This window comes from Callospermophilus lateralis, unplaced genomic scaffold (assembly GCF_048772815.1).
Source record: "Callospermophilus lateralis isolate mCalLat2 unplaced genomic scaffold, mCalLat2.hap1 Scaffold_112, whole genome shotgun sequence".
Classification (NCBI taxonomy): Eukaryota; Metazoa; Chordata; class Mammalia; order Rodentia; family Sciuridae; genus Callospermophilus; species Callospermophilus lateralis.
This window is the reverse complement of record NW_027511460.1, coordinates 2,839,804-2,866,874: the sequence shown is the minus strand read 5'-3', so window position 1 is coordinate 2,866,874 and position 27,071 is coordinate 2,839,804. Positions and strand designations below refer to the sequence as shown.

At 32.4% G+C, this 27,071-nt stretch overlaps 1 protein-coding gene across 1 annotated transcript in view; it reads left to right on the top strand.

Annotated features, from left to right (window-relative positions):
* LOC143389191 (A-kinase anchor protein 9-like) overlaps positions 1 to 27,071 on the top strand; it is a 71,024-nt gene that overhangs the window by 29,730 nt on the left and 14,223 nt on the right. Inside the window, 6 exon segments of the mRNA XM_077108019.1 lie at positions 1,576 to 3,936; positions 11,302 to 11,512; positions 13,233 to 13,395; positions 23,609 to 23,708; positions 24,832 to 24,924; positions 25,682 to 25,924. Of these exon segments, the coding sequence (XP_076964134.1) occupies positions 1,576 to 3,936; positions 11,302 to 11,512; positions 13,233 to 13,395; positions 23,609 to 23,708; positions 24,832 to 24,924; positions 25,682 to 25,924 (3,171 nt within the window).

The window sequence follows — 27,071 nt, the reverse complement described above, 5'->3', positions numbered from 1 at the left end:
GATGTAATTGGAAAAGGAATATGTGACACTCAGACAACAGCTCATAGTCTCACTCAAGAGGCTGCACAAGATAACCTTGGTTTATGTAGTGCAAAATTTGGCCTTTATTTGTTAGGCTCAGAAGTCATATTTTTTTTTTCTTGAGCTATATCAGAGGTGAATTAGTTCAAGAGGTTAATGTTTAAGTCTAAATATAAGACTGTGAATTTACAATGAGAAATAATTATCACAAACTTCAGATTTTAAGCTCATTGGATTTTATATTCTTTCTATGGACAGATGAATTTTAAAAGCCAGGTAATAATTTAAAAAGTTGTTTATTAAGTATTAGATGAAAGGGTGTTGGAGGAATCAGATGTTCAGTGGCATGAGGTTGAGATAACCTGTTACATCCATCTCAGAGTAGTGATGTTCATGTCTGTAGACTAAACTTCTTAAATGCTCCTTGCTGTAACTCCCAACATTGTTTTCTGCATTCAGTATGGTTTTTCGAGAGGGATCAGACTTCTAAAAGGTTGATGGTGCGTTGGTCTTCTTCCAAGAACTATACTCAATTGATCAATGCCTACATTTTCTTAGTACATTTATTCAAGGCGCCTAAAAGTCCTGTTTGGCAAGGACTCGTGTCTCCTTAAGATAACTTTACTTCCTTACCTATATTTTCATCAGTTATATGGATTTCACTTATTTCCTTGGCTTTGGGACTATAGCTCTTAACTGTTTAATGAATATGCGTTAATATGTCTTGTCTTAGCCTAATCTCCAGTTCCAAAGATAGGAACTGGGGAAAATTATCTGATGGTCTTTTATCTTTCTGTGTGAACTGTGGGTCTAAGCCCAAGTTGGTATGCTGTAAATATACAGTAGTGGTCTTAGGTGTCACTTATTGTTCAGTCACTTAAGCATTGCATACCCCTAAATTTCTGACTCACTTAAAACCCCAGGAATAAAGTTAAGGAAGACTTTAAGGAATCCACTTTAGTTCTTGTTGTTGTTCTCATTTTATAGCACTTGTCCATGAAATACCTTCAAATCACTAGAATCCAGGGGAGGACCGGTATTTATTTATTTTTTTTGTTTCTTATGGGAATCCAGGGGAGGACCGGTTTTTATATTTTTGTGTCTTCTGAGAGTGTCTAGATAGTATGTAGTACTATAACTAGCCATCAGAAATACTTATATTTAGAATATTGACCAGTTAATAAGAAAAATGAAAATGTGATAGTTTATATAGATATTTTAGTCAGACTGGTTTTTGTTTTGTTTTGCTTTTTTGGTGGTGCTAGAAATCAAACCCAAGGCCTCACACATGCTAGGCAAATTAGATTGCATTTTTAAATTTAAATATTTAATCACAGCACAGTGTAAGAGAAATTTCTTCCCAAGAAGGGTAAAACTGTTATATTGTTTGCTCATATGTACTGAGTCCTAGGTCTCCTTGTACTGGGAAAAACGGGGGGGGGGCAGGCCCAACAGTTGCTTTTTATAGAATTTTATAAAAAGGAGACACCCATAAGAAGTTGCCAGAAGCTAAAAATGTCATTCTTATATTTTCATTTTCTTTTCTTTCTAAAGGAACAAGATGAAGTAGAAAAGTCAAATAAAAAAGAATTACAAGAAAAGGAGGCGATCATCCAGGCATTAAATATAAGAATAACAGAAGAAGAAAAAAAGAATCTTGAGCTAAAGGATCAAGTTACAGCCACTGAAAAATTAATGAGAGAATTACAAGAACAAATTGCAAGTATGAAATTAGAGCTGGCTAATTCTAAGCAAAAAGAAAGACAATGTTCTGAAGAAATAAAACAATTAATGGGTACAGTTGAAGACCTTCAGAAAAGACATCATTACACAGATAGCCAGTTTGAATCTGATGTGGTACAGAAAATGGTGGAACAAGAAATGCAGAAAAGATTAGAACAACTCTGAGCAGAGATGAATAAAATGTATGGGCAACAGATAGTACAGATGAAACAAGAGTTAATAAAGCAACACATGTCACAGATAGAGGAACTTAAAGCACAACATAAGGAAGAAATTGAGAGTGTTTTAAAATCACATTTAAATATTACAATTAATGAAGATCAAATAAAGTTAATGAACGTGGCAATAAATGAACTGAATATGAAATTACAAGATACTAATGCGCAAAAGGAAAAACTCCAAGAAGAACTAGGAATAGTTTCAGGAGAAAAATCTACTCTGCAGAGACAACTTGATGACCTTTTTGAAGAATTGAACTTTTTAAGGGACCAAATTCAGAGAGCTAGAATGATAATAGCTGAACAAGAAAGTCAACTGAATGAAGCACGTAAGTCCCTTAGTACAGTGGAAACTTTAAAAGCTGAGATTGTTCTGGCATCTGAATCTAGGAAAGAACTAGAGTTAAAACATGAAGCAAAAGTTACAAATTACAAGATAAAACTTGAAATGTTGGAAAAAGAAAAAAATGCTGTATTAGACAGAATGGCTGAATCACAAGAAGCTGAATTAGAGAGGCTGAGAACACAGCTCCTATTTAGTCATGAAGAAGAACTTTCGAAACTAAAAGATGATTTAGAATTTGAACATCGAATAAATATTGAAAAACTTGAAGATAGCTTAGGCATTCACTATAAACAGCAGATAGATGGCTTACAAAATTTAATGAGTCAAAACATGGAAACAATGCAATTTGAAAAAGATAATTTGATAACTAAGCAGAATCAGTTGGTTTTGGAAATTTCAAAACTAAAAGATTTACAGAAGTCCATCATGGATTCAAAATCAGAAGAAATGACCCTTCAGATGCATGAACTCCAAGAGGAAATCGAAATATTAAGACAAGAAAAAAAAGAAAAAGGTACGCTTGAACAAGAAGTTCAGGAATTACAACTTAAAATTGAATTATTGGAGAAACAAATAAAGGAAAAAGACGATGACCTTAAAGAAAAGTTTTCACAACTTGAAGCAGAAAATAACATTCTTAAAAATGAGAAAAAAGCTTTTGAGGACATGTTGAAAATTTATGTTCCTGCTGAACAAGAAGAAAAATTGATTTTCATTGACTCCAGCAAGTCCATATCCAAAGATTGCAGCTGGCAAAAAGAAATGGAAATGCTTACAAAAGAGAATGAGGCCCTCAAGCAACAGTGTATTCAGCTAAATGAAGAAATTGAAAATCAAAGAAGTACATTTTCATTTGCTGAAAAAAATTTTGAAGCTAACTATCAAGAGTTACAGGAGGAGTATACTTGCCTTCTCAAGGTAAAAGATGATTTAGAAGACAGTAAAAACAAACAAGAATTAGAGTATAAAAGTAAACTTAAAGCACTTAATGAAGAGCTTCATTTACAAAGAATAAATCCAGCTACAATCAAAGTGAAAAGTGCCATGCTTGATACTGACAAAGCTTTTGTCGCAGAGGCATTAGAAATCTGTGAAGTTGTTGAGAAAGATACAACAGAACTTATGGAAAAACTTGAGGTAACCAAGCGAGAAAAGCTAGAATTGTCAGAGAAACTGTCTGATCTCTTTGAACAATTAAAACAGAAACATGGTGAGGTTAATTTTCTCAGTGAAGAAGTCAAATATTTAAAGCAAGAAAAAGAGAAAATTCTATTGAGATGTCAAGAGCTAGAACTCCTAATTAACCATCATAGAGCATAAAATATAAACATGTGTGATGTTCATTTAAGTCCTTTGCAAGATGGAATAGTAACTATTATAAACAAGGATTCTCAAGGATCATTATCTAATGTAGGTGAAGATTTTGGAGAAGAATCAAAAACAGTAGTGGAAGAGAAAATTTCTTTTGAAAATGTGGCTATTAGAAGAGAAAGCAAGCAAGAACAGTTATTTTCACCATCAGTAACAAATGAGTCCTCACCTGGGACAGATCAATCAAGTGAAAACGATAAACTCCATCAGGAACTTTATGTACTTAAATCAGAACAGGTATGTTTACTTATTTACATATGGTATAGCACAGTGAAAATGTACATTTCATGCTAAAAAGAGTTTTCACCTTCTTAAAACAAATTTATAAAAGAAAATGAAAGTGAATTATGTAATTCTCATTTGGATCTATCATTTATCATTTAATTTTCCTATTTTTTTCTTAAACTGTTTTTCTTTTAGCTAATCTATTATGTATTCTGCTCAGAAATTAAAGCAATATTTTCTTTGTAAAGACAATAGTTTAAATAATATTGTTTAGAATCTCAACTTTACAAAAGTTATTGATTTTATAACTTAGTATTTTGTAGCAATTTCAAAGACTTTTAGAGTTTTTATTTCATACTGGTCTTTTTCAAGGTTCCACAATTGTAAACAAACTCTTTTGAGTGTTTTAGAACCTTATGCAGTTGTTCAATAGTTATAAATTCTTTTTCCTTTGTGCAAGAAAAACACTTAAGCCCTAGAGTTTTTTGAGTCTTATACCTGAGGAGGAAAAAATAGTATTAATTCTCTGTACAGCTAAAGAAATAAAACACATAAAATAATAGGTTATTTCCTTTTATGTCAGCTATTCATATTAGAAATAACAGAAAAGTCTGATGTGTATCTTCAGTATGATAATGCTAAATAAACTTTTTATAATTAAAAACATCTTTTAGCTGTAGATGGACATTTTACCTTTATTTTATTTTTTTATAATATGGTGCTGAGGATTTAACCCAGTGCTTCACACATGCTAGTCAAGCTCTCTACCACTGAGCCACAACTGTAGCCTGCTAAATAAACTTATGTGTTTCTAAAACTTAGGTAATAAATATCTTTTGCAGATATAAGAGTTTAGTGTTGAAAGAGAGAAGAAGTTAAGGAGTATATATTTCAGTGAGGAAGACAGGTAATAAATGAGAAAATAAGACAGAAATATTGTTAACAGTCTATGAAGAAATAAAACATGGTATCGTGATAAAATAAAACAGGGAAGCTCACAAAAAAAATTGAGAATGATGGGTGGGGGTGGGTGGTGGTCTGGAGATTGGAGGAATTAACACTTGAACTGAGATTCAAATGAGAGGGAAGAGGCTGCATTATGGAAATTAGAGCAGTTGTACCATGAGTAAATTTGAGGAACTGAATTGAAGGCCTATGTAGTTGAGTTTGGAAAGAGTTTGAAGAAGGAAGAAACTCAATCATAGGGAGCCTTACAGACTTTGTAAGTTTAGATTTTTATCCCTAAGTACAATAGGAAGTCATCAGAAAGTTTTCTGTTTTTATTTCTAATGACATGTTCATGTTGATGATCTTATAAAATGTGGTCATACTTTACGTTTTTAATAACTTGAATAGACCCAAGAAATTCAAATTGCTTAACTACTATTGCTATGTTAAATATTGCAAATTGTTTTTAAAACTATAAATGGTGGTAATTACTCCTAAAAAATGTCAGACATAATTTAAATTTTATTAAAAAGCATTATTCGAAGAAGACCTGAATTTGAAGCACATTTGTCAAATTGGTGAAATTTTCTTAATAGGAATTTTGTTTCTGTATTGAAGATACTTGCAATGGTATTTAGATACTCTCTCCTTGAAATTAACTAAACAAAGTGAAGAAAAGCAAGTCTGTAAATTGCTCCCATTTATCATTATTAAAATAAACCCCATCATTGATACAGAGGGGGGAGTAAGGTATTTATGCAGGTGGAGGGAAGCTCACAGAAGAAATTGAGCGGTGACTTACATAGTGATACTGTTTACTTGTGTGAAATACTGCAGAGGCAACAAAATACTCCTACTCTCAGTATTAAACTTAGTAATTAGAGCAGATATATCTCACTGAAACCAAAATAAATGTGGCTGTTAAAAATTTTTAACTGGCCAGCTGCAGTGGCAAACGCCTATAATCCCAGCTGAGGGAGGCTGAGGCAGGAGGCTAGTGAGTTCAAAGCCATCCTCAGCAACAGTGCGGCAGTAAGCAACTCAGTGAGACCCTCTCTCTAAATAAAATACAAAATAAGGATGAGATGTGGTTCAGTGGTCGAGTGCCCTGAGTTCAATCCCCAGTACCAAAAAAGAAAAAGAAAAAAATAATTTTTTAACTGAAAAGAAAGAAATGAATAGTTTTGGAGTATAATTCCATATTATCAAAGAGTCTTTTCAACATTGGGGTGCAAGAAATAAGGAGTGGCAGGAACATTATAGATATTGGCTAGTTATTGATGCTGAGAGAAGCCATAAATTCAAGTGTGTGTGTTTAAAATTGGAGGTAATTATTGGTATTGGAAGAGATACTGAGCTTAGAAACATCTACTGGAACTTAGAAACCTCAAGAGAAACCATAATATCAGTTCTGTGAGTGAAGAGACACTACTATATAGGCTATATAGACCGCTACTATATCCCTAGTACCTAGAATAATGTTTTGCACATGATCAGCAGTTAATAATGTTTTACAAATGGATGAATGAGGGGTGAATAGGGGAAATAAACAAAGCCGCTTTATCAAGAATCAGCTGTGAATCAGGATAGGCCTTCATGTTAGAATGAAAATCAGAATAGCTTTTGTCGCTTGCTATTTAGCATTGTTCTATAAGCCCTAACCATTCCAAAGATAAAAAGATACATGGCATAAATAGAAGTAGATAATTCACAGGTGTAATTAAGAAATTGAGAAAAATAATCTAAGCAAAGAAACCAAAAAACCTAATGTAAAATAAATGTCAAAATTAGCCAAAAATGTGTAAGACCAATATAAATAAAATTAGAATACTATCAATTTAATAAATGAGATATTGAAATGAGTTAAGTATTAAACAGCATAGAAAAGTGTCAAGAATATCTACATTCAAAGGAAGTAGAAGGAAGGAAATAAAGAGCAAAAATAAGAGAACTTGTAATAAACAAGTGGGAAAATTTTTCAAGAACTTTGGAGGTTTATTATTTGAAAAGATTATTTACAGGTATTAGATCTCCGAAAATATGACCAAGGGGGGAAAAACACATAAGCAAAATCAAGAATAAAATAAGGACATAAGTACAGGTACCACAAGAAATTTTAAAAGTCATAAAAAATGCTACAAATAATCTCTGCCAATAGATTTGAAAATATAAGCAAACTCTAGATGGTGTTCTGGAAGAATATAAACTACCAGAACTAATGCAAATAGAAATGAATATGTTCAAATAACCATTAAATAGAAATTAATAAGTCAGTAATCATTAAAGAGTTGAAGTAGTGGTCAGAAGTTTTCCCTTTTGCCTCATCTCAAACCAAAATGCTAGACTTAAGACCATTTTACAAGTAATTGTTATTAACTCTCCAAGAACAAAAGTGTAATTGTCCACTAAAGTAGGATTAAAGAGAGAATGGAAAAACAAAGGAAAGAAGAAAAACTGAAGAAAGAAAAACCACCCAGTTCACCTTAGAAGGCCAATATTAATATGAAGTCCTGATAGGAATTGTAAAGAAAATAAAATTGTAGAGTAATCTAACTTGTAAGTGTAGTTGCAGAAATTCCAAATAAAATATTAGCAAGTTATACCAAGAGTGGACAAATAGTTAAACATTTGAAAAAAAAATCTGTGACTGTAATCTCTACATTTTTTATGTAGCAAGACAAAATCCATGATTATTTTAGTGCATCTCAGAAAAAAATACATAAAAAAATTGACAACCCATTTATAAGTTAAAAAAAAAGCTTTAGGAAATCAGGAATAGCACGGAAATTTTCTAGTCATGATGCTGATTTTCATCAAAATGTTGACAGATTATATTTCTGATGGTGAAATTTAGAAGCATTTCCATTAGAATCAAGTATAGGACTAGGATACATACCAATTGTCAACATTACTATTGCAACATGGTTTTGTAGTTCTTAGTGAATGCTTCTCCAGTTCTTGCAATATGACAAGAATAGGAAATGAGAAAAAATATGAGCAGATAAGGCAAAACTTTAAATCCAAGATAATAAGATGTTTTGAGTTTTTGTTAAGAAAGTTATAAAATATTGAAGACACAAAGACCTGACTGTGTGCTAATACATATCATATCCATAATGGAAAGATACAAAGAAAAATATCAGTTCTCTCCTAATTAATAGTTCTAGTCAAAATTGCAATAAGGTTTCTTAATGAATGTGGAATACTGATTCTAAAATTGATATAGAAGAGTAAATAGCCAAGAATACTCAAGACAATCTTAAAAAGTATGTATTTGTTATCAAAACTTATTACAAAATCATTATAAACAATATGGTTTAATGCCAGGATGGTTAAGTAGATCAGTAGAATATAATGAAAAGCCCAGAACAGATCTGTATCTTGTAAAAATTTAGCAAGAAGGCCCTACAAGTCAATGAATCACTTAGTGAATCTCTACTACATTCCAGGCACTGTTCAAGTCATTCATAATTTAACAATGAATGAAAATGGTCAAGGAAGAATAAAGTTTACTTTTTAGGGTTTAAATGAACATTAGAAAATACAGACAAATATTTCTGGTGGTCTTAAGTGCTATGAATAAAATTACAGTATGATAAGAAGATCTCCCTAAGTGTAGGACTTTTTTTGCATAGGGTAGGTCAAGGAAGACTACTTTGGTGAGATGATATTTGAGCAGAGACAGAGGAAATCAAAAAATAAACCAAATTAGCAGAAGCTTAGAGTATTCAAAATTGTTTGGGAGGAAAAAAACAAAATTGTTTTGAGCACAATTGACTTTTGATACTAGAGGTTAGAAGTTAGGGAATTAGATCATTGTCACTTTAGGGAAAAAATCAGGTTGGTTAAAAATGTACACATAAGAAGAAAATAGAATCTTAAGATAGGGAAAACTTTTAATAAAGACAAAGCATGGGAAAACATTTAAAATTTTTATTGTATCTTTTAAAAACAATGATGTAAAACAGATTTGAGGACTGGGACTAGATATTTGCCATGAATGTAAGTTGCAAACAAAAGCTATCAAGAATATAGAAAGAACAATTAATGTAACAAGAGGTCCAAAAACAAAATAATAATGGGCAAAAGATGTGAAAGACATGTGCCTGAATAGCAAATCAAACTATCTAATAAACATGAAAATATTCTTTCAACCTTACTATTCAGTGTAAAAATAAAATAACATTTTATACCCATTTAGGTTGGTGAAGTTAGTCTGATATAAAGAATGGTGAGGATGTGAGTATATAAGTACTCAACCTTCTGGTAGCATTGTAAATTAGTACTGTTATATAAAAATAATTTGATCAAATCTAGCACAGTTAAAAATGCACTATCTGTGACCTAGCAGTTATATTTCTAAGTAGTTCTCAAAGTGGGGTTCCTGACCAGAAGCCCAGCATTACTTGGTAACGGGTTAGAATTCAAAGCTCTTTGACCTCTCCTGAATCAGAAACTGTGGGGATTGGGTTAGGTTCCTAAAGTAACCTGTTTTAATAAGCATTCCAAGTGATTCTGATGCATGTTACATTTGAGAACCACTAATTAGAAAGAAATTAGGACATTTATCCAAAAATTAGGAATAAACCAATTTATCTCCTGAAAGGAAATGGACAAATTTTGGTATAGTCATAATACCACAGTTAAAATGAATTAACCTGTTGCCTTCATGCTGTTTATTTTTTTGTTTGTTTGTGGTACTGGATTTTAAACCCCCCATTACCTACATGGAATAATACCACAGACATATTGAATGAGAAAATAAATTTGTAAAATTAATATCATTTGTGTAAGTCCATAAAAATACAAAATATACAGTGCATTGAGAATGCAAAATGTATTGTAATGAGAAGTGATAATGTAAGAATTGGACTGGATTTGTACCAAATTATGATTATGGTTGCCTGTGAGAAAGGAGTGATGAGAACATAGAAGTTTATGGGGAGTACAGGGCATGAAAAATATAGAGAAAATGTTATAGTACTTGTTAATTTGGGTTTCGAGTTTATTGCTTGCATTTTTCCATATTTAAAATAATATTTTAAATCCAGGCATGGTGGTGCATGCCTGTAATTCCAGCTATTTGGGAGGCTAAGGCAGAGGAGGGTTCTAAGTTCACGACCAACCTTGGCAACTTGTTGAGACCTTGCCTTAAAAAGGGCTGGGGTTGGGATTGTGGGTCAGTGGCAGAGCGTTTGTCTCACATATGTGAAGCACTGGGTTCAATCCTCAGTACCACATAAAAATGAAAATATTGAAAAAAAGGGGCTGGAAATGTAGCTCACAGGTAGAGAGCACCCCTGGGTTCAATTCCCAGTGCCATGAAAATAAAATATTATTTGAAAATAAAAAGAAAGATAAGGAAGAGCCAAGACAACATGAGAGAAATTGGTATGAAAATTTGTTCTCCTGGTCTCCTTGGCTAACTACTCTTACACAGCTGTAGCCTATCCATTGCTGTTAGTCCTCTTAGGGTTTTTAATTGGACCCTGCATCTTTAACTGTTTATTTAATAAGATATATAAAACAAAAAATACATTCTGTAAAACGGATGGTCCTCCATACTCACTACAGTAGCTGTAAACCAATGATGATTAATTAATGATTTGATTAGTTCCATAAAACCAGTGGGGAATGTTATAGGCCAGGCTATATAAGCAATGACCAAACAGACTTCATTTTACCCTGAGACTCCATATTACGTAAGAAGAGCTTCTCCCATAGGAAAGTCCCATCACTGTACCACATTACTAATTGCCTAGCATAGCCTACTTGCAATACAGAATAGCAATTCTTGCACAATGTAAAATAGTTCTCTTTGGTTCCCACTTTCCTTGGGCAGTGTACCTTTGTGGGGAATAATTGATTAGATGTTAGTAGCCATTCTTTAATGTGTATTCAACTAGGGTCACTTTGATCCATTTCTCTTTTGATTATGATTATGAAAAAATCCCAGGAGAAATGAATGAAATGAAAATTTGATGAAGACATTGCATTGTTTCGATAATGGCTTTATTCAGCTTCTGTACTACTTCTTGCTTGCTTGCTTGCTGGTTGCCAAGTCAATCTGGATGTGGTTTTCGCCTTTAAATATCCTAAAATGTTGAGGCTCTAGGCTGTTTCCTGCAGAGACAACTTGTTCCTGTAGGGAGCATTCCCAGACAGTCAGAATAAAGACTCTCCAATATGGACAAATCATAAGCTATACCAAATATCAGAATTTGCTCTGAAATTGAGGTAATGATACTACTCTCCTTGAAAAAAGAAGTAGCTAAGTATAATTGAATGAAGAATGAAGAAAAAATGTCATTGGTTCTCTTATGAAGTTTTAAACTATAAATTATTTCTCCTCTTGTTTTAGTATATGCAAAAAGCAAATTATTTTATAGTAAATTATTTTAAATTTTTCTAATATATATTCACTTTCAGAATGATTTAAGGCTACAGATGATAGCTCAGTGCATATGCCTTTCAGTGGTTTATTCAGCTGATGTGGATCAGGTTCGTGAATATATGGAAAATGAAAAAGATAAAGCTCTTTGCAATCTTAAAGAGGAGCTTATTTCTACTCAAGAGGAAAAGATTAAGGAGCTTCAGAAAATATACCAGTTAGAACTACAGAATGTAAAAACACAAACAGGTAAATAGTTTCTGACTTATAATTACCATGAAGCATCACTTAGAGTCCACCATTTCATAATTCTGTTCTTAGAACTCACAGGGGAAGGTGACTTGTGTATCTAAGCCCTAGTCTTATTTGTTCATATAAACATTGGATATTCATTCAAGTGCTAGAGAAAACTAAAATTACTGAGTCATTTTCCCATAGGAAATTATAATCCATTGGGAAAGCATATATAAAATACACTGAAAATTTCTGAAATGTAAAGAATGGAGGGAGAAAAAAGAGTTTTGTCTTTCCTGTGGAGATGAGTAGGATGAGGGTATGGGTAGGAGTAACTGGGTTGGAAATTTGGGGAAGGCTATGGAGTCTTAAGCATTGAGCTCTATCTAAGATTGCATCCTTTTGGGAGAACTGGGAGTTCAGGTTGTGTTAGCTAGATAAAACTGGAGAGATTGGAAGGAGCTTGATCAGGAAATGTTTTATGTACTCTGATGAAACATGTTTATGTTTTATGCTATTGGTGATAAGACCTACAGCAGGATTTTAAATAGTGGGAGTAACAATAAGATTTTTATTTTAATTTGATACCATTAGGATCAGTTGGAAGGGATGAAATTATTGATGGGAAGACCAGCCAGATTGAATTGAGTATGATAGAAAGTTAAGTTCAACACTTAGAGTTTGGTTCTAGTTTGTCGTTAATGTTAGCAGAAATTAAGAATGATACCCAAGTTTCTAGCTTAAGAAACTAGAGTATGGTTCTAGTCATAGAAAGGAACCAATTTGTGAAAAAAATAATAATTCAGTTTTAAATATATTGAGTTAAGAATAGAATACTTATTGACTTTGAAAAAATATATAGGAGTTAGTTGAAAATAGAAGTCTGAAACCTGGGAGAAAAATTTAATTATGAGGTAAAGATTTATAATCAGCATGAATGTCAAGGACAAGAGGTCAAGGACAAGAATGAGTTATCAGGGGAAACTAGAGAGTGAGTTAAAAGACCAAGATGGCATAATGGGAAGTAACAATGTTAAGGGACCATACAATGAACCATAAACAATTAGTCACAGTTAATGTTTTTCTTTCATGATTATTTGGCCAGTTAACTAGACTTCTTGTGTTCAAGGTATCTCTAGGCCTTCACTTTTGCTTTTAGGAATGAGTTTTATTATTGTAATTGCTTTGGTGAACAGAATAGAATTTCAAGCATATCAGATAATACCATGCTTTTTCACTTCAGGGGTTCTTTGAATATAGTAATATTTTAAGTTTATATTTTTTTTAAATTGATATCTTCTTGAGGTAGTCTGTCCACTATTTCCCAAATTGCATGTTAACTAATGGCTCATTTAATTGGCAAAAAAGTTAGTTTAGTGATTAATTATCAGCATTTTTAAGAAATAAAAATAAAAGAGGAAAGTGAAAGGTGTTAACTACTCTCCTGTGGTCCCTTTTCAACACTTCTTTTGTTTCATGTTTCTGAATTGTTTTAAAGATATAAAATTGTTGAATTTAGAGATACTATACCATAAGGATAGGAGAAATGATCTTGAATCACACTGTTTTCTTGTTTTCATCAGTCAGAATGAGTCAAATTAAAACCTGAGTTTCACTCAAAACATTTTTCAAAGAATAAATATTTTTATACATTGAAATAAAATGATTGTTATTTCACTGAGAAGTTTGTATTGAAATGTGTATTGTCTTCTCTTCCTGTTATCTTCTCTGAAAGATACCAAAAAAATTAAACAACTTGAAGAACAAATTCAAGAATTAGAAAACTTCATATGCTTTTTGCGCAAACAATTGAAAGAAACTGAAGAAAATCATAGGGCAGAAATTTATTCTCTGCAGGAGAAGCTTCAAGCCATTAGTGAGACCACGGTGGACCCAAGGTATCTATTTACTTAAAACTTCATTCAGCAGTATTTGTAGCTTAGTAACAATGATAGTATCATCTGGAATGGTTATTTTAAGAATAAAATATAACTTTAACAAAGAGATAGGATGTAACATTTTTTAAGAAATAAGAGCAGGAGATAATTCTGTATTTGAAATGTGTGAAATAAATGTTGGTATAAACCAAAGACATTTTATTATAGGAATTTTACTTATACTTTTATAAAGATGTTATTATTAATCTATTTTCTGAATTAAAATATGTCAGGTAGTAGACATTTACTTGTTTATTCTATGCCTAGGCTTTGATATGTTGATGTGGTGAGTACTTAAATAGTCTAAGTATGATCATTCCACTATGACTTGAATATACTCCATTTGATTGTCTAATGCTCAAATTCATCATGTCCCAAATAGAACCCTGATCTATGAGGAGAGAAGAAATGATCTTCAATTACCACTATGTATGTTTTCTTGGATCAGGATCTTCTAAAATTTGCTCCTTCTGTAGCCATCTTCATCCATCATGACTCCTTTCTGTCATAACTCTCTGCCATTCTATGAAAAAATCTTAGTTTTTTTTTAACCTTCAAAGTACATCACAACTGTGCCACTCCTTACTGCTCCACTGGTCCCTGCCATTGTTTTGTGTTTCACCTGGATTACTCAACTTCTGTTTACAGTCTATTCTCTATATAGTCAACACAAGTGCCAGAACCTTTGCTTTTATAATTTCAGTTACATCATGTTACTCTAATCCTCTTCTGCTCTTTACAGTCTCACTAGTCCTGAGGACCATGACATCTTTGACTTTCATTTCCTACTGACTTTCTTATCACTTACTGTTCTCAAACCATATAATCCCATGGGGTTGGGGTTGGAGCTCAGCGGTAAAGCGCTTGCCTGGCTTGTGTGAGGTCCTGGGTTTAATTCTCAGCACCACATATAAATAAATAAAGTAAAGGTCCATTGACAACTAAAAACAATTTTAAAAGATTAAAAAAAAAAACCTCATACATCCCCACTGTGATCCTCAATTATATCACATATCAGTACACTTCTGCTTTAGGGATTGATTGGCTTTTTCTTCTACCTAGAATGATTATTCTGCAGGTATTTTTATGCCCATACCCTCATCTCCTTTGGTTCTTTACTTAGATGTCATGTTCTTACATAAATTAAAATCGTCCCCAAAGAGTCTGTGTCTTACTTTTCTACTTCATTTTTTCTTAAAATTATTTGTTTTATATGTACGAATACATTATAATCATTGTGTGCATGTATATGTGTATATAAATAATGTATGTGTGTAATTTATGTATCCATATATATATAAATTTAGAGGAAATATTGTTTCATTTTGTTTGTTTTCAATTAAGGAATTTAAGCCTTTTTAAAAAACATTTTTATTAGTTGTTATTTTATTTATTTATTTATTTACATGCAGTGCTAAAAATTGAACCCAGTGCCTCATACACACTAGGCAAGTACTTTACCACTGAGCCACAACCCCAGGCTAGGAATTTAAGCTTATCGTTGTCTATTTAAGTCACTGATATATTCTAAATCCACATGATTTCTAAATACTAATCTTGCCTTATTGTTATAAGATTAGACATTTTAAGAAAACATTGTTACAAAGTAGTGAATGCTTATATAACAATACAGAATTCGGACATACATACCAAAAGATATGTGGGTAGATAAAATTAAAATTAAACTGATTGTAAGTTAAAATTAAACTAACTGTAAGTTAAGAACCTTCTCTTTCCTGTTGCCACTCTTCATTTCCAATATAAGCAATCATTGTTACTTTTGATATGTATTCTTTCAGACATTTTCCTATTTATATAGACATATATGTTAAAACAGGCTTTTAATGCAAGTGAGAATTTACAAGCTTTTTTAACTCAGTAATATATCTTAGGTATATCTTTATATATATACATACATACATGCACACACACATATATTTATATATATATATATAATTTTTTTTTTGTATCAGGGATTGAATTCAGGGGCTCTTTACCATCAAGCCACATCCTCATCCCTCTTCTTTTTTTTTCAGAACTACTGTTTTTATTTTAAATAACTCATGTTCAGATCTACCACATACCAGTTGGGTAATGTTAGACAAATCAATTTTAATGAACTATTATTTCTATATATGTAGTTTCAATAACTAATTATTATTTTTTAGTTCTAACAATTTTTTTTTCTTCTAACTAGTTATCTAAGACAGTAGGATGCATTTTGACATATCATACATAAATGAAGTATAACTTCTCATTCTTTGGTTGTGCATGATGTAGAATATGTGATGTAATCATATATGTACCTGGGGTAATAATTTCTGATTCATTCTACTATCCTTTCTTCCCTCATAACCCTCCCCTCCCCTCATTGCCCTTTGTCTAATCCAAAATATGTTTATTCTTCCCTACCCCCGCCAACCCATTGTGAATTAGTATCTGCATATCAGACAAAATATTCAGTCTTTGGTTCTTTGGGATTGGCTTATTTAGCTTAGCATGATATTCTCCAGGTCCATCCATTTGCCACCAAATGCCATAATTTCATTCTTCTTTAAGGCTGAGTAATACTTCATTGGGAAGATATATATCACACTTTCTTTATCCATTCATCTGTTGAAGGACACCTGGGTTGGTTCCGTAGTTTAGCTATTGTGAATTTAGCTGCTATAAACATGATGTGGCTGCATCACTGTATTATGCTGATTTAAAGCCCTTTGAGTATAAACCTAGGAGTGGGATAACTGGGTCAAATGGTGGTTCCATTCCACATTTTCTTATGAATCTCCATGCTGCTTTCTATAGTAGTTGCATCAATTTGCAGTCCCACCAGCAATGTATGAGTGTACCTTTACCCCCACATGCTTGCCAACATGTATTGTTGCATATTTTTTCTTTTTCTTTTTTTGTGGTGCTTAGTAATGAACTAGGGCCTTGGTCATGTGAGGCAAGCAGTCTACCAAGTGAGCTATGTCCCTAGGCCTGTTGCTCGTATTCTTGATAGTTGCCATTCTAACTGGAGTGAGATAGAATCTCATTGGAGTTTTGATTTGCATTTTTCTAATTGCTAGAGATGTTGAATGTATTTTCACATATTTGTTGATCAATTGTATGTCTTCTGTGAAGTGTCTGTTCAGTTCCTTAGCCCATTTATTGATTGGTTTGTTTTTCTGGTGTTTTTATTGTTTTTTAATTTTTTTTTAGTTGTTGATGAAACTTTATTTTTTAAATTTATTTATATGTGGTGCTGAGAATCAAACCCTAGGTCCCTCACACATGCCAGGCAAGCACTCTACCACTGAGCCACAACCCCAGCCCCTGTTGTTAAGTTTCTTGAGTTTTTTATATATCCTGGAGATTAATGGTCTGAGGTGTATGTGTGGTAAAGGTTTTCTCCCATTCGGTAGGCACTCTTCATGTTATTGATTGTTTGATGTGAAGAACCATTTTAGTTTGAATCTTTTTATTGATTCTTGCTTATAGTTCTTGTGCTCTAGAAATCTTGTTAAGGAGGTCAGTTCCTAAGCTGAGGTGGTAGAGTTTGGACCTACTTTTTCTTCTGTTAAATGCATGGTCTCTGTTCTAGTGCCTAAATCCTTGATCCACTTTGAGTTGAGTTTTGTGCAAGATTAGAGATAGAGGTTTAATTTCATTTTGCTTCATGTGGATTTTCAGTTTTCCCAGCACCATTTGTTGAATAGGCTATCTTTTCTCCAGTGAGTATTTTTGTCACCTTTGTCTAGTATGAGATAACTGTATTTATATGGGTTTGTCTCTATGTCTTCTATTCTGTATCATTGGTCTATATGTCTGTTTTGGTGCCAGTGTCATCCCATTGTTTTTTGTTGCTGTTATGGCTCTGTAGTATAATTTAAGTTCTGGTATTATGATGCCTCTTGCTTCACTTTTCTTCCTAAGGATTGCTTTGGCTATTCTGGGTCTCTTTTTTCCAAACGAATTTCATGATTGCTTTTTCTAGTTTTACAAAGAATGTCATTGGAATTTTAATAGGAATTGCATTAAATCTATATAATGCTTTTGGTAGTATGGCCATTTTGACAATGTTAATTCTACCTATCCAAGAATATGGGAGATATTTCCATCTTCTAAGGTCTTCAATTTTTTTCTTTAGTTTTCTGTAGTTTTCACTGTAGAGGTCTTTCACCTCTTTTGTTATATTGATTCCAAATATTCTATTTTATTTTTTTACACTATTGTGAATGGGGTAGTTTTCCTAATTTCTTTTTCAGTGGCTTTATCACTGATATATAGGAATGAATTTGATGTATAGTTGTTAATTTTATATCCTACTACTTTGCTGAATTTCATTCATTAATTCTAGAAGTTTTCTGGTGGATTTTTTAGGTCTTCTAAATATAGAATCATATTGTCGGCAAATAGTAATAATTTGAGTTCTTTTTCTATTCGTATCCCTTTAATTTCTTTCTTCTGTCTACTTGCCCTGGCTAGTTTCCAGGATTATATCAAATAAAAGTGGTAAAAAAAAGGGTATTCTTGTCTTACTACAGTTCATAGATGGAATGCCTTCAGTTTTTCTCCATTTAGAATGATTTTGGTCTTGGGTTTAGCATGTATAGCTTTTACAGTGTTGAGATTTGTTTCTACTATCCCTAGTTTTTCTAGTGTTTTAAACATTATAGGGTGCTTTATTTTGTCAAATGCTTTTTGTGCTCCAATTGAAATGATCATATGATTCTTCTTGAAGTCTATTGATGTGATGAATTACATTTATTTATTTCTGTATGTTGAACCAACCTTGAATCCCACTTGAATATAATGCACTATTGTTTTAGTCAGCTTTTTTATTTCTGTTACTAAAAGATCTGACCAGAACAATTTTAAGAGAGGAAAAGGACTCATGGTGTTATTTGAGGGCTCATCGTGTTTAGATGTCTTAGTCCATAGAAGGCCAGCTCCATCCCTTGGGCTTTGAGGTAAGGCAGAACATCTGGAAGAAGAGTGTGACAGAGGGAAGGAGTTCACATAGTGATCAGGAAACAGAGTCAGAGACTTCACTCTCCAGATACAAAATATATACCCCATATAGAGACTCCACTCTCCATATAAAAAATGTATACTCCATAGCCATCCCCCCAATTCCCATCTCCTCCAGCCATACCCTGCCACTTCTTTTAATTCATATCGGGGATTAATTCACTGATTAGGTTAGTCATTTCTCTTCTGAATCTTCTTGCATTGTCTTATGTGAACTTTTGGGGGATACTTCACAACCAAACCATAACAACTATATATTTAATGTTTTTATATGTGAGTTGCCAGAATTGTATACAGAAGTTTTGCATCTATGTTCATTAGGGATATTGGTCTGAAGTTATCTTTCCTTGATGTGTCTTTGATTTTGATATCAGGTGATACTAGCTTCATAGAATGAGTTTGGAAGAGTTCCCTCCTTTTCTGTTTCATGAAATAGTTTGAGGCTTATTGGTATTAATTCATCAAAGGTCTTGTAGTACTGGGTAAGAATCTTTTTCATCCTGGGCGTTACTTAAATGGTTGGCTTTTGATGCCTTCTTCTATTTTATTGCTTGAAATTGATCTGTTTAAATTGTGTATGTCCTCCTAATTCCTTTTGGGTAGCTCATTTGTCTCTAGAAATTTGTTGATGTCTTTAAATTTTTCATTTTTATTGGAGTATAAATTTTCAAAATAACTTCTGATTCTCTACTGTATTTCAACAGTATCTGTTGTAATATTTTTTGTGATTATGAATTTTAGTGATTTGAGTTTTCTGTCTTCATTAGCACGATTGAGTTTATCAATTTTATTTATTTTTTCAAAGACACAAATTTTTGTTTTGTTAATTTTTTAATTGTTCCGATTATTTCAATTTCATTTATTTCAGCTCTGATTTTAATTATTTCCTGTCTTCTACTGCTTTTGGTGTTGATTTGTTTTTCTTTTTCTAGGGCTTTGAGGTCTTATGTTAGGTCATTTACTCATTAACTTTCCATTCTTTCATGAATTTAGCTTAATAGTGTCCCAGGGATTTTGACAAGTTTTATTAGTTCTCATTTATCTCTGGTAAGTATTTTAAAAATTTCATCCCTGATTTCTTCTTATGTCCATTGGTTAGTCTCTAGGTGTTGGAGTTTTTTATTTTTTATTGTATCAATTATTTCTAATTTCATTCCATTATGATCTGATAGAATGCAGGGTATAATCTCTTTTTTATTTCATAATTGTTGCTTTGTGGCATATTTTAGAGAAGAGTCTGTATGCTGCTGAGAAGAGCATGTATTCGTTGATGGATATAATACTCTTTATATGTCTGTTAAGTATAAATTATTGACTATATTATTAAGTTCTATAGTTTTTTTGTTTAGTTTTTGTTTGACGATCTATCCAGTAGTGAGAAAGGTTTGTTAAAGTCACTCAGTATTATTGTATTATGGTCTATGTAATTCTTGAAATTGAGGCAGGGTTTGTTTGATATATGTAGATGCTCCAATGTTTGGGGCATAAATATTTAACGTATTATGTCTTGTTGATGTATAATTCCCTTAAGCAGTATGAAATGTCTTCTTTGTCCCTTCTGATTAACTTTTGGCTTGAAGTACACTTTATCTGACATGGGGATAGAAACCCCTGTTTGTTTACTCAGTCCATGTGAGTGGTATGTTTTTTCCCGTCCTTTCATTTTCACTGTGTGGATGTCTTTGCTTATGAGGTGAGTCTCTTGGAGACAACAGATTTTTGGGCTTTGTTTTTTTAATCCAATCTGCCAATCTATGTCTTTTGGGTTTATTAGTTTAGACCATTAACATTATTTTTGAGATATGATTTGTGTTCCCAGTCATTTTAGGTTATTTCTACTTTTTACTTTGAATTAATTTCTCCTTTGATTGATTATTCCTTTTGTATGGCTCCTCCCTTTGTTGATTTTTTTTGACTTTTTTTCCATCTTCATGGAATATTTTGTTGATAATGTTTTATAGCACAGATTTTCTAGTTATGAATTCTTTAACCTTTTTTTATTACGGAAGGTTTTTATTTCATCTTTAAATCTGAAGTTTTATTTTGTTAGATATAAAATTCTTGGTTGGCATCCATCTTCTTCAGAACTAGGTATATATTATTCCAGGACCTCCTGGCTTTGAGGGTCTGGGTTGAAAAATCACCTGAGATCCTAATTAGTTTCCCTCTATATATAATCTGATATTTTTTCTCTCATAGCCTTTAAAATTCAATCCTTATTTTCTATATTTGACCTTTTTTTAATGATGTGTCTTGATGTGGGTCTGTTGTGATCTTGTACATTTGAGGTCCTCTTGTATTTGATTTTCCATTTCATTCTTCAGATTTTGGAAATTTTTTCATATTATTTCATTGAAAAACTGGGCATTCCTTTGGTTTGTATCTCTATGCCTTCACCTATCCCGATAAATCTTATTTTGGTCTTTTCTTGTTATTTCATCATTCTTGGAAGTTCTGTTCATGGTTTCTTACCATCTTCCCTGTGTAGTCAACTTTATTTTCAAAATTATATATTTTGTCTTCATTGCCTGAGGTTCTATCTTCCAAATGGTCTAGTCTATTGATAGTAATTTCCATTGAATTTTTAATTGGTTTATTGATTGTTTCATTTTGAGGATTTCTGGGGTTGTTGTTGTTGTTGTTGTAATTTTCTGAGAATCTCTGCCTCTGCAATGATCTTTTACCTCCTCAAATTTATCTCTGATTTTATTCCCTATATCATTCTTTATGTACCAGGTCAGTCTAATATGTACTTTCTAAATTCCTTTTCTACATTTCTTTTACTGTGTTGTCTATGGGTTTAATTATTGGATCATCTTGGTTTGTTTGGGCCACTTTGTTCCATTGTTTTCTCATGTTGTTCTTATGTCTGTCCTTCTAGCAGTGTGGATTTCAAGCAGTACAGTGTCTACCCTGTAGATTAATAGTGTCCCTGAAGATTTCTAGTACCTCGCCTTTAAGGAAGAGACAAATAATAACTGCACCCAATACAAATAATATACAGCCTTAAACCAAATAGCTCCTATTAAAGCATCCACAGTTTTATTCCATTAAACTGAAATGATGTGTTCAATTATTGTCTACAATATAAACATTAAGTTTGCAAAAAAGTTTACAGTTTCCATTGGTGGACAAAGAGAGAACAAAAGTCATGTAGGGTGTGATGTTTATGAGGAAGGATCAGAAAAGATAGAAGTTAAAAAATTATAGGAAGAATGAAGGGAAGACTTAATAGAGGTTGGGTGTTAGCAAGAGAAAAGTGAGAAAGAGAATACAAGGAAACAGATAAATGAGAGGGGAATATATATATATATATAATTTTTTAAAAGAAAATAATAACAAAACTGTAATGTAATTCAGATATCCCAGTCCTCAATAAAATGATCCATGAAAAATACTTGGTTTCAAAAATGGTAGACATGTGAGAGAAGAAAAAAAAGGAATCTGGATGAAAAATTGAACACTTTTTTCCATTGCAGTTCAAGTTTCTCAGCTTCTCTTCTGAGCAGTTAGGTATGTTGTCTTGAATTTGATGCTAGCTCTACCCTCAGGGTAGTTAGGGTTGCTAGGGTGAGAGTGTTAGTCCTGGAAGCGGAACTACTAGAGCCAAGGTGTAGGCTTAGGTACGTTCCAATCTCTTCACTGCGTGCCTATTGGTCTGAAGATTTTAAGTCATCACACCTCCAAGGCTCAGCAATTGTCTGTCCACATTGGAAGACTGTACCTCGGGAATCTCCTTTAGGTTCTACACATGTGATGTAGGAATCTGTTCTTAGCCCACAACTTTGCCTGCAGACCCCATGAACCCTGGTCATCATTTGGTCTCCAAACTTGATCTCTTTCTTTGCCTGTCCTTTCAAATTCACAGTCAGGCACTTTTCTTCCAGCCAGTACTGCAAGCAGCTGATTGGATGGGGAGGGGAAAGCCAGGTGGGTTTCCTTGATCAGTATTCTCCTGTGTAAATGTCCCTCCATGCTTGATTTTCTCTGGTCACTTTGGAACACTCTCTATCACACAGCATGGGTTTGCCTTGCACATTTTTGGGGCCAGACTTCGATCTGCCAATAATTGACTCACCTAACTGCAGGCCCCCCAGCCACTGCTTCACAAGGGTTCTTTCTGCTGTCCTCCATGCATGCCGCCAAGAAAGCTGGTGGCTTCCCTCCTGTACACACATGCTGTGCAGCACAGCTTACTGATTTTTTTTGTTGTTGTTGCTTTTTGAGCAGTATCTCTGAGCTCTTAAGCTCTCCATACCGCAAAACACCTCTGTTTTCCTAGGAATGGGGGTTCCTTTATTGCTTTACTACATTCACATAGGGATTATTCTGGTTTGTACTTCCAGCTATTTTACAGCTCTGGAGCTGGGGATCTTTCCCCCTTATTTTATTATACAAGATCTCTTGAGTCCATGATCTGTTTTGAGTATCCAGTATTAAATTCCAGTTAAGTCCTTCCTAGTTCTGGACCATTCACCCATCTTGTTGAAAAAAGTGACCTTTTTGCTTTTCTTGGTTCACTCCACAGATCTGTCAGGGAAGCAAATACTTTATTCAGCCATCTTCCTGCATTTCCAACCGTTTTTTTTTTTTTTTTTTTTTTGAAAGAGAGTCTCACTAAATTGCTAAGGCTCATCCTGAATTTTTGATCCTCCTGCCTCAACCTCCCAAATTTCTGGAGTTGCAAGCACACACCACTGTACCTGGCTCTTTTAATATATTTAATCCAATATAATCTATTCTATATTATTATATGTTTTGTGTCTGTGTAATTTAGATATCCATGTAATATGAATAATATGTATCATATATCTTAGGTATATAAGTAGTGTGTAGTATCAGTGTATATAGTATGTTATGTACACTGTTGCTATATAAGCATATCTAAGATGTTATTTTTAAAAGAATTATTAAAAATTTTTTTACATAATAAATTTTTTATCATACATTTATACTGAAATTCATTAAATGACATAATATTCATTGTTACTTTTAATTGGAAAACTTAGTCAAAAATGTTTTAAGTTACAATACTTGTAACCCTGGGGGAACTATCATTTTGTCTCCCCACTGCCTCAGTACACGTTATACATGGTAGAAACTTTGGATAAAACACCCAACACTAATTTTTTTTTTATACTTTTTTATTTATATTTAGCTTCTCTGTTGATTCAGTGGTAATTAAAGAATCTGATGTACAGAAATCAGTAGTACATCCTGGAAGTTGTCTAAAAAAGAATATTGATCATGCAATAGAGGTATGTTATTTTTAATCTTCATTTTTAAACAGTTATGTACACTGATACTTTTTCTTACTATCAATTTTATGTCTTCAGTTTTGTAATTATGTAGTAAATATTTGGCTAAGATTAAGCATAAATCATGAGGATAATACCTTATGTAAAAGATCCAGAATGTCTATAGAAATATTTTTCATAGCATAGGAAAAACACAGAGAAAGTTAAATTTGAGAATTTTCCTCCCCTGTTATAGTTTAAATTTTTTCTTTGTAACATTTCTTTATGAACTGTGTAACAAATCAGCTTCAGTACCATGGCCAACATAGTCTTTTCTTCCCATTATGGAAGCGGAGGGTATCTTCAGAATGGTGTATAGGATTCCCTAAAATCCAAGGTGCTAGGGCTGGAATAATGGATCAGGCCACCTTCCAACAGAAATAATGATAGAAAAACGCTTTTTTTACCGTGCTTGCCACTGAACCACTCTCTGCCTGTCCTCGACATTGTATTATTCAAAACTTTTTTCAACCCCCAACTGCATCATCATCTTCACTAAATAATTCTAAATTCTAGTAAAAATTAAAATCACTGACTATTGCCCATTCTCATTCTGGATATTAAGAAGAGATATGAGCCACACTCATCCCTTATTAAATGTCTGTTGGATGAAATTCAAATAATTGGTAAATAAACAAATACTTTCATGTTGACTGTATATCTACATTTCTAAAAGAAGATTTATTTTTTTAATTGATAAAAATAATTTGTATGTGGAAAATTGTGTTCTTTTAATAAATACCAAGAAGAAAATTTGCTCATGATTTCATTATCAAACATAGCCACTTGTTAACATTTTACCTATGTCTTATTAATTATATTTAAGTATCTTTAACCCACCCTAGAATTTATGCTAATAATTACAGATATGTAAATATATTTCTCTCTTTGCATCGTTAAGTTTATACTAAGTGTAATTATTTTGTAGGATTATTAGATTAAATGTTTTTAGTTAAAAGATAACTGAAATTTATTTTTATTTGAAAGTGTCCAAAAATAGTGATATTTTTGGAATATTGACTACATCCTTAAAATTAATGGTATAAAATCAGTGTAAATTGTCATATTTCACCCTTAAATTTAGTTTTCTAAGGAATGTGGAATGAAACAAGAAACAAACATGGTTAAATTTTTGGAAAAACAATACCAAGAAAGATTAGAAGAAGAAATAGCTAAGGTAAGTTTATAGTTTATCTGCAAGGTTTTCTTGGTTTATAGATTTTCTTGATCTTTGAACTGTCAAAAAAAGCATGGATTTTATTGATGGTATGTACTTTGTTTTTATTTGTAAGTTTCATATATAGTCCATCAAACAGTTGTGTAACAGCATCAACTATAATTGCTGCTTCATAGAATGTTTTGCGGTGCTTTTCATTGAAAAGAATGTTTTTTCTTGATATAGAATAGTAATTACAATTTTTCAGAATGCCACAAGTTTTTATATATGTGTTATATTGTAAATAGTTACCTTGTGAAGGAGTTTGGCATTCTAAAAATGAGGGAAAAGTTATGAAGAGAAAAAGTAGTTGTATTACCCTGATAAATTATTGTAATGTTAGATAATAACTACAGATACTGATGGAGGATTGTCACAGAACATTATCACTCATGGCCAAATGAATTTTCTTGGAAGGAAGAAATATAAAGACTTTTATTTTTTTTTTTATTTTTGTACTGAGCATTTATTGATGTTATAGTTAGAAAAGTTTTGCTTGTTTTATTTTAAAAGGCAGGCAGTAAAACACTTTGATGTTAAATTTATTGAAAAATAGCCTATCTCTGTATCATTTTATCAGAGGATTTATTTTTGTTTTTAAAACTATGAGGCCAGGCTTTTTTCTAATTCATATAATTTTGAGTAATGACCCACTTTTTAAATCCAGCTGGTATTTATAAATCTAATCCTTTTTTGTTTGTTTGATTGATTTCTTTAGGTCATTGTGTCAATGAGCATTGCATTTGCTCAACAAACTGAACTATCTAGACTATCAAAGGGAAAAGAAAATACTATGTCATCAAAACAAGCACTTACTTTCTGTCAGCAAAATGAAAAACATTATTTTAATGAAATGAAATTATCTCAGGATCAAATTAATCTTCAGACCTCTGATGCATTGGGCATGAAATTTAAAGAAGAATTTAAGCCACTTAGTAAAGAGTTAGGAGAAGATGGAGAAGTTACCCCAACGAATTGCAGCCTTTATTAGAAAACAATAAATTCTATTTCTTTTAAAATTATCTGAATTTCAAATTTATTTTATGTGTTCACGATAGATATATCTTGTTCAGAGGAGTATTCAAATAAAACTGTCAGCTTTTTATGTAATGCAAAACTTGTGAAATGTTTATGAAAACTAATTTAGCTATAGCTGTTCAAGGCAGAATGATTTTAATTAGTATCTTAAGGGATTGAAGTATTCATAGAACCTATTGACTTGTCATGAGTGTGAGAAACTCATAAATGTAAAGCATTTATTTCCAAATAAAATTTATTATAATTTTTCTTTGAATAAGCAGTTTTCTATAATACAGTGATGACCAATGAATAAAAATTAAATAGGCAAAATTCCTTATATTTTGTGAACTTAATTTTTAAAAATATTTTTCTAGTTGTATATGGACATAATACCTTTATTTTATTTGTTTATTTTTATGTGGTTCCCAGGATTGAACCCAGTGCCTCATGCATGCTAGGCAAGCGCTCTACTACTGAGGCACAACCCTGGCCCTATAAACTTTGCGTGTGTGTGTGTGTATATTTGTTGTTGTTGTTTATATTATTTCCCCATTATAAAATATCAAGAGATATAAAGGAGTTATAACTTTATTAAGAGAAGGGGCTAGAGATGTAGCTTGGTGGTAGAGCACTTGCCCAGCATGTGTGAGGCCCTGGGATCAATCTCTAGTATGGGCGGAAAAAAAAGTGGATGGGGTGGGGGTTGGAGGGGGTGGATAAAGAATCTTGAGTATTTTGTTTTTCTCTGTTAGAATTAGATTTTAGCTAAACTATCTTGTAAGTAGCTGTTTCCTTTTGGAAAATAACATGTATGGTGGTAATAAATTAACTTCATGTTGTTTTGGAATTATAAATAAGAAAAATACTTTTTTAAAAAAAGTGATTTATGGGCTGGGGTTGTGGCTCAGTGGTAGAGTGCTTGCCTTGCATGGGTGAGACACTAGGTTTGATCCTCAGCACCACATAAAATAAATGAAAAAAGGTATTATGTTTATCTACAACTAAAAAATATTTTTTTTAAAAAAAGTGATTTATGCTTTTGTTTAATAATAAAACTAAAACTCAGATGCTTTATGTTGTTAATAGAA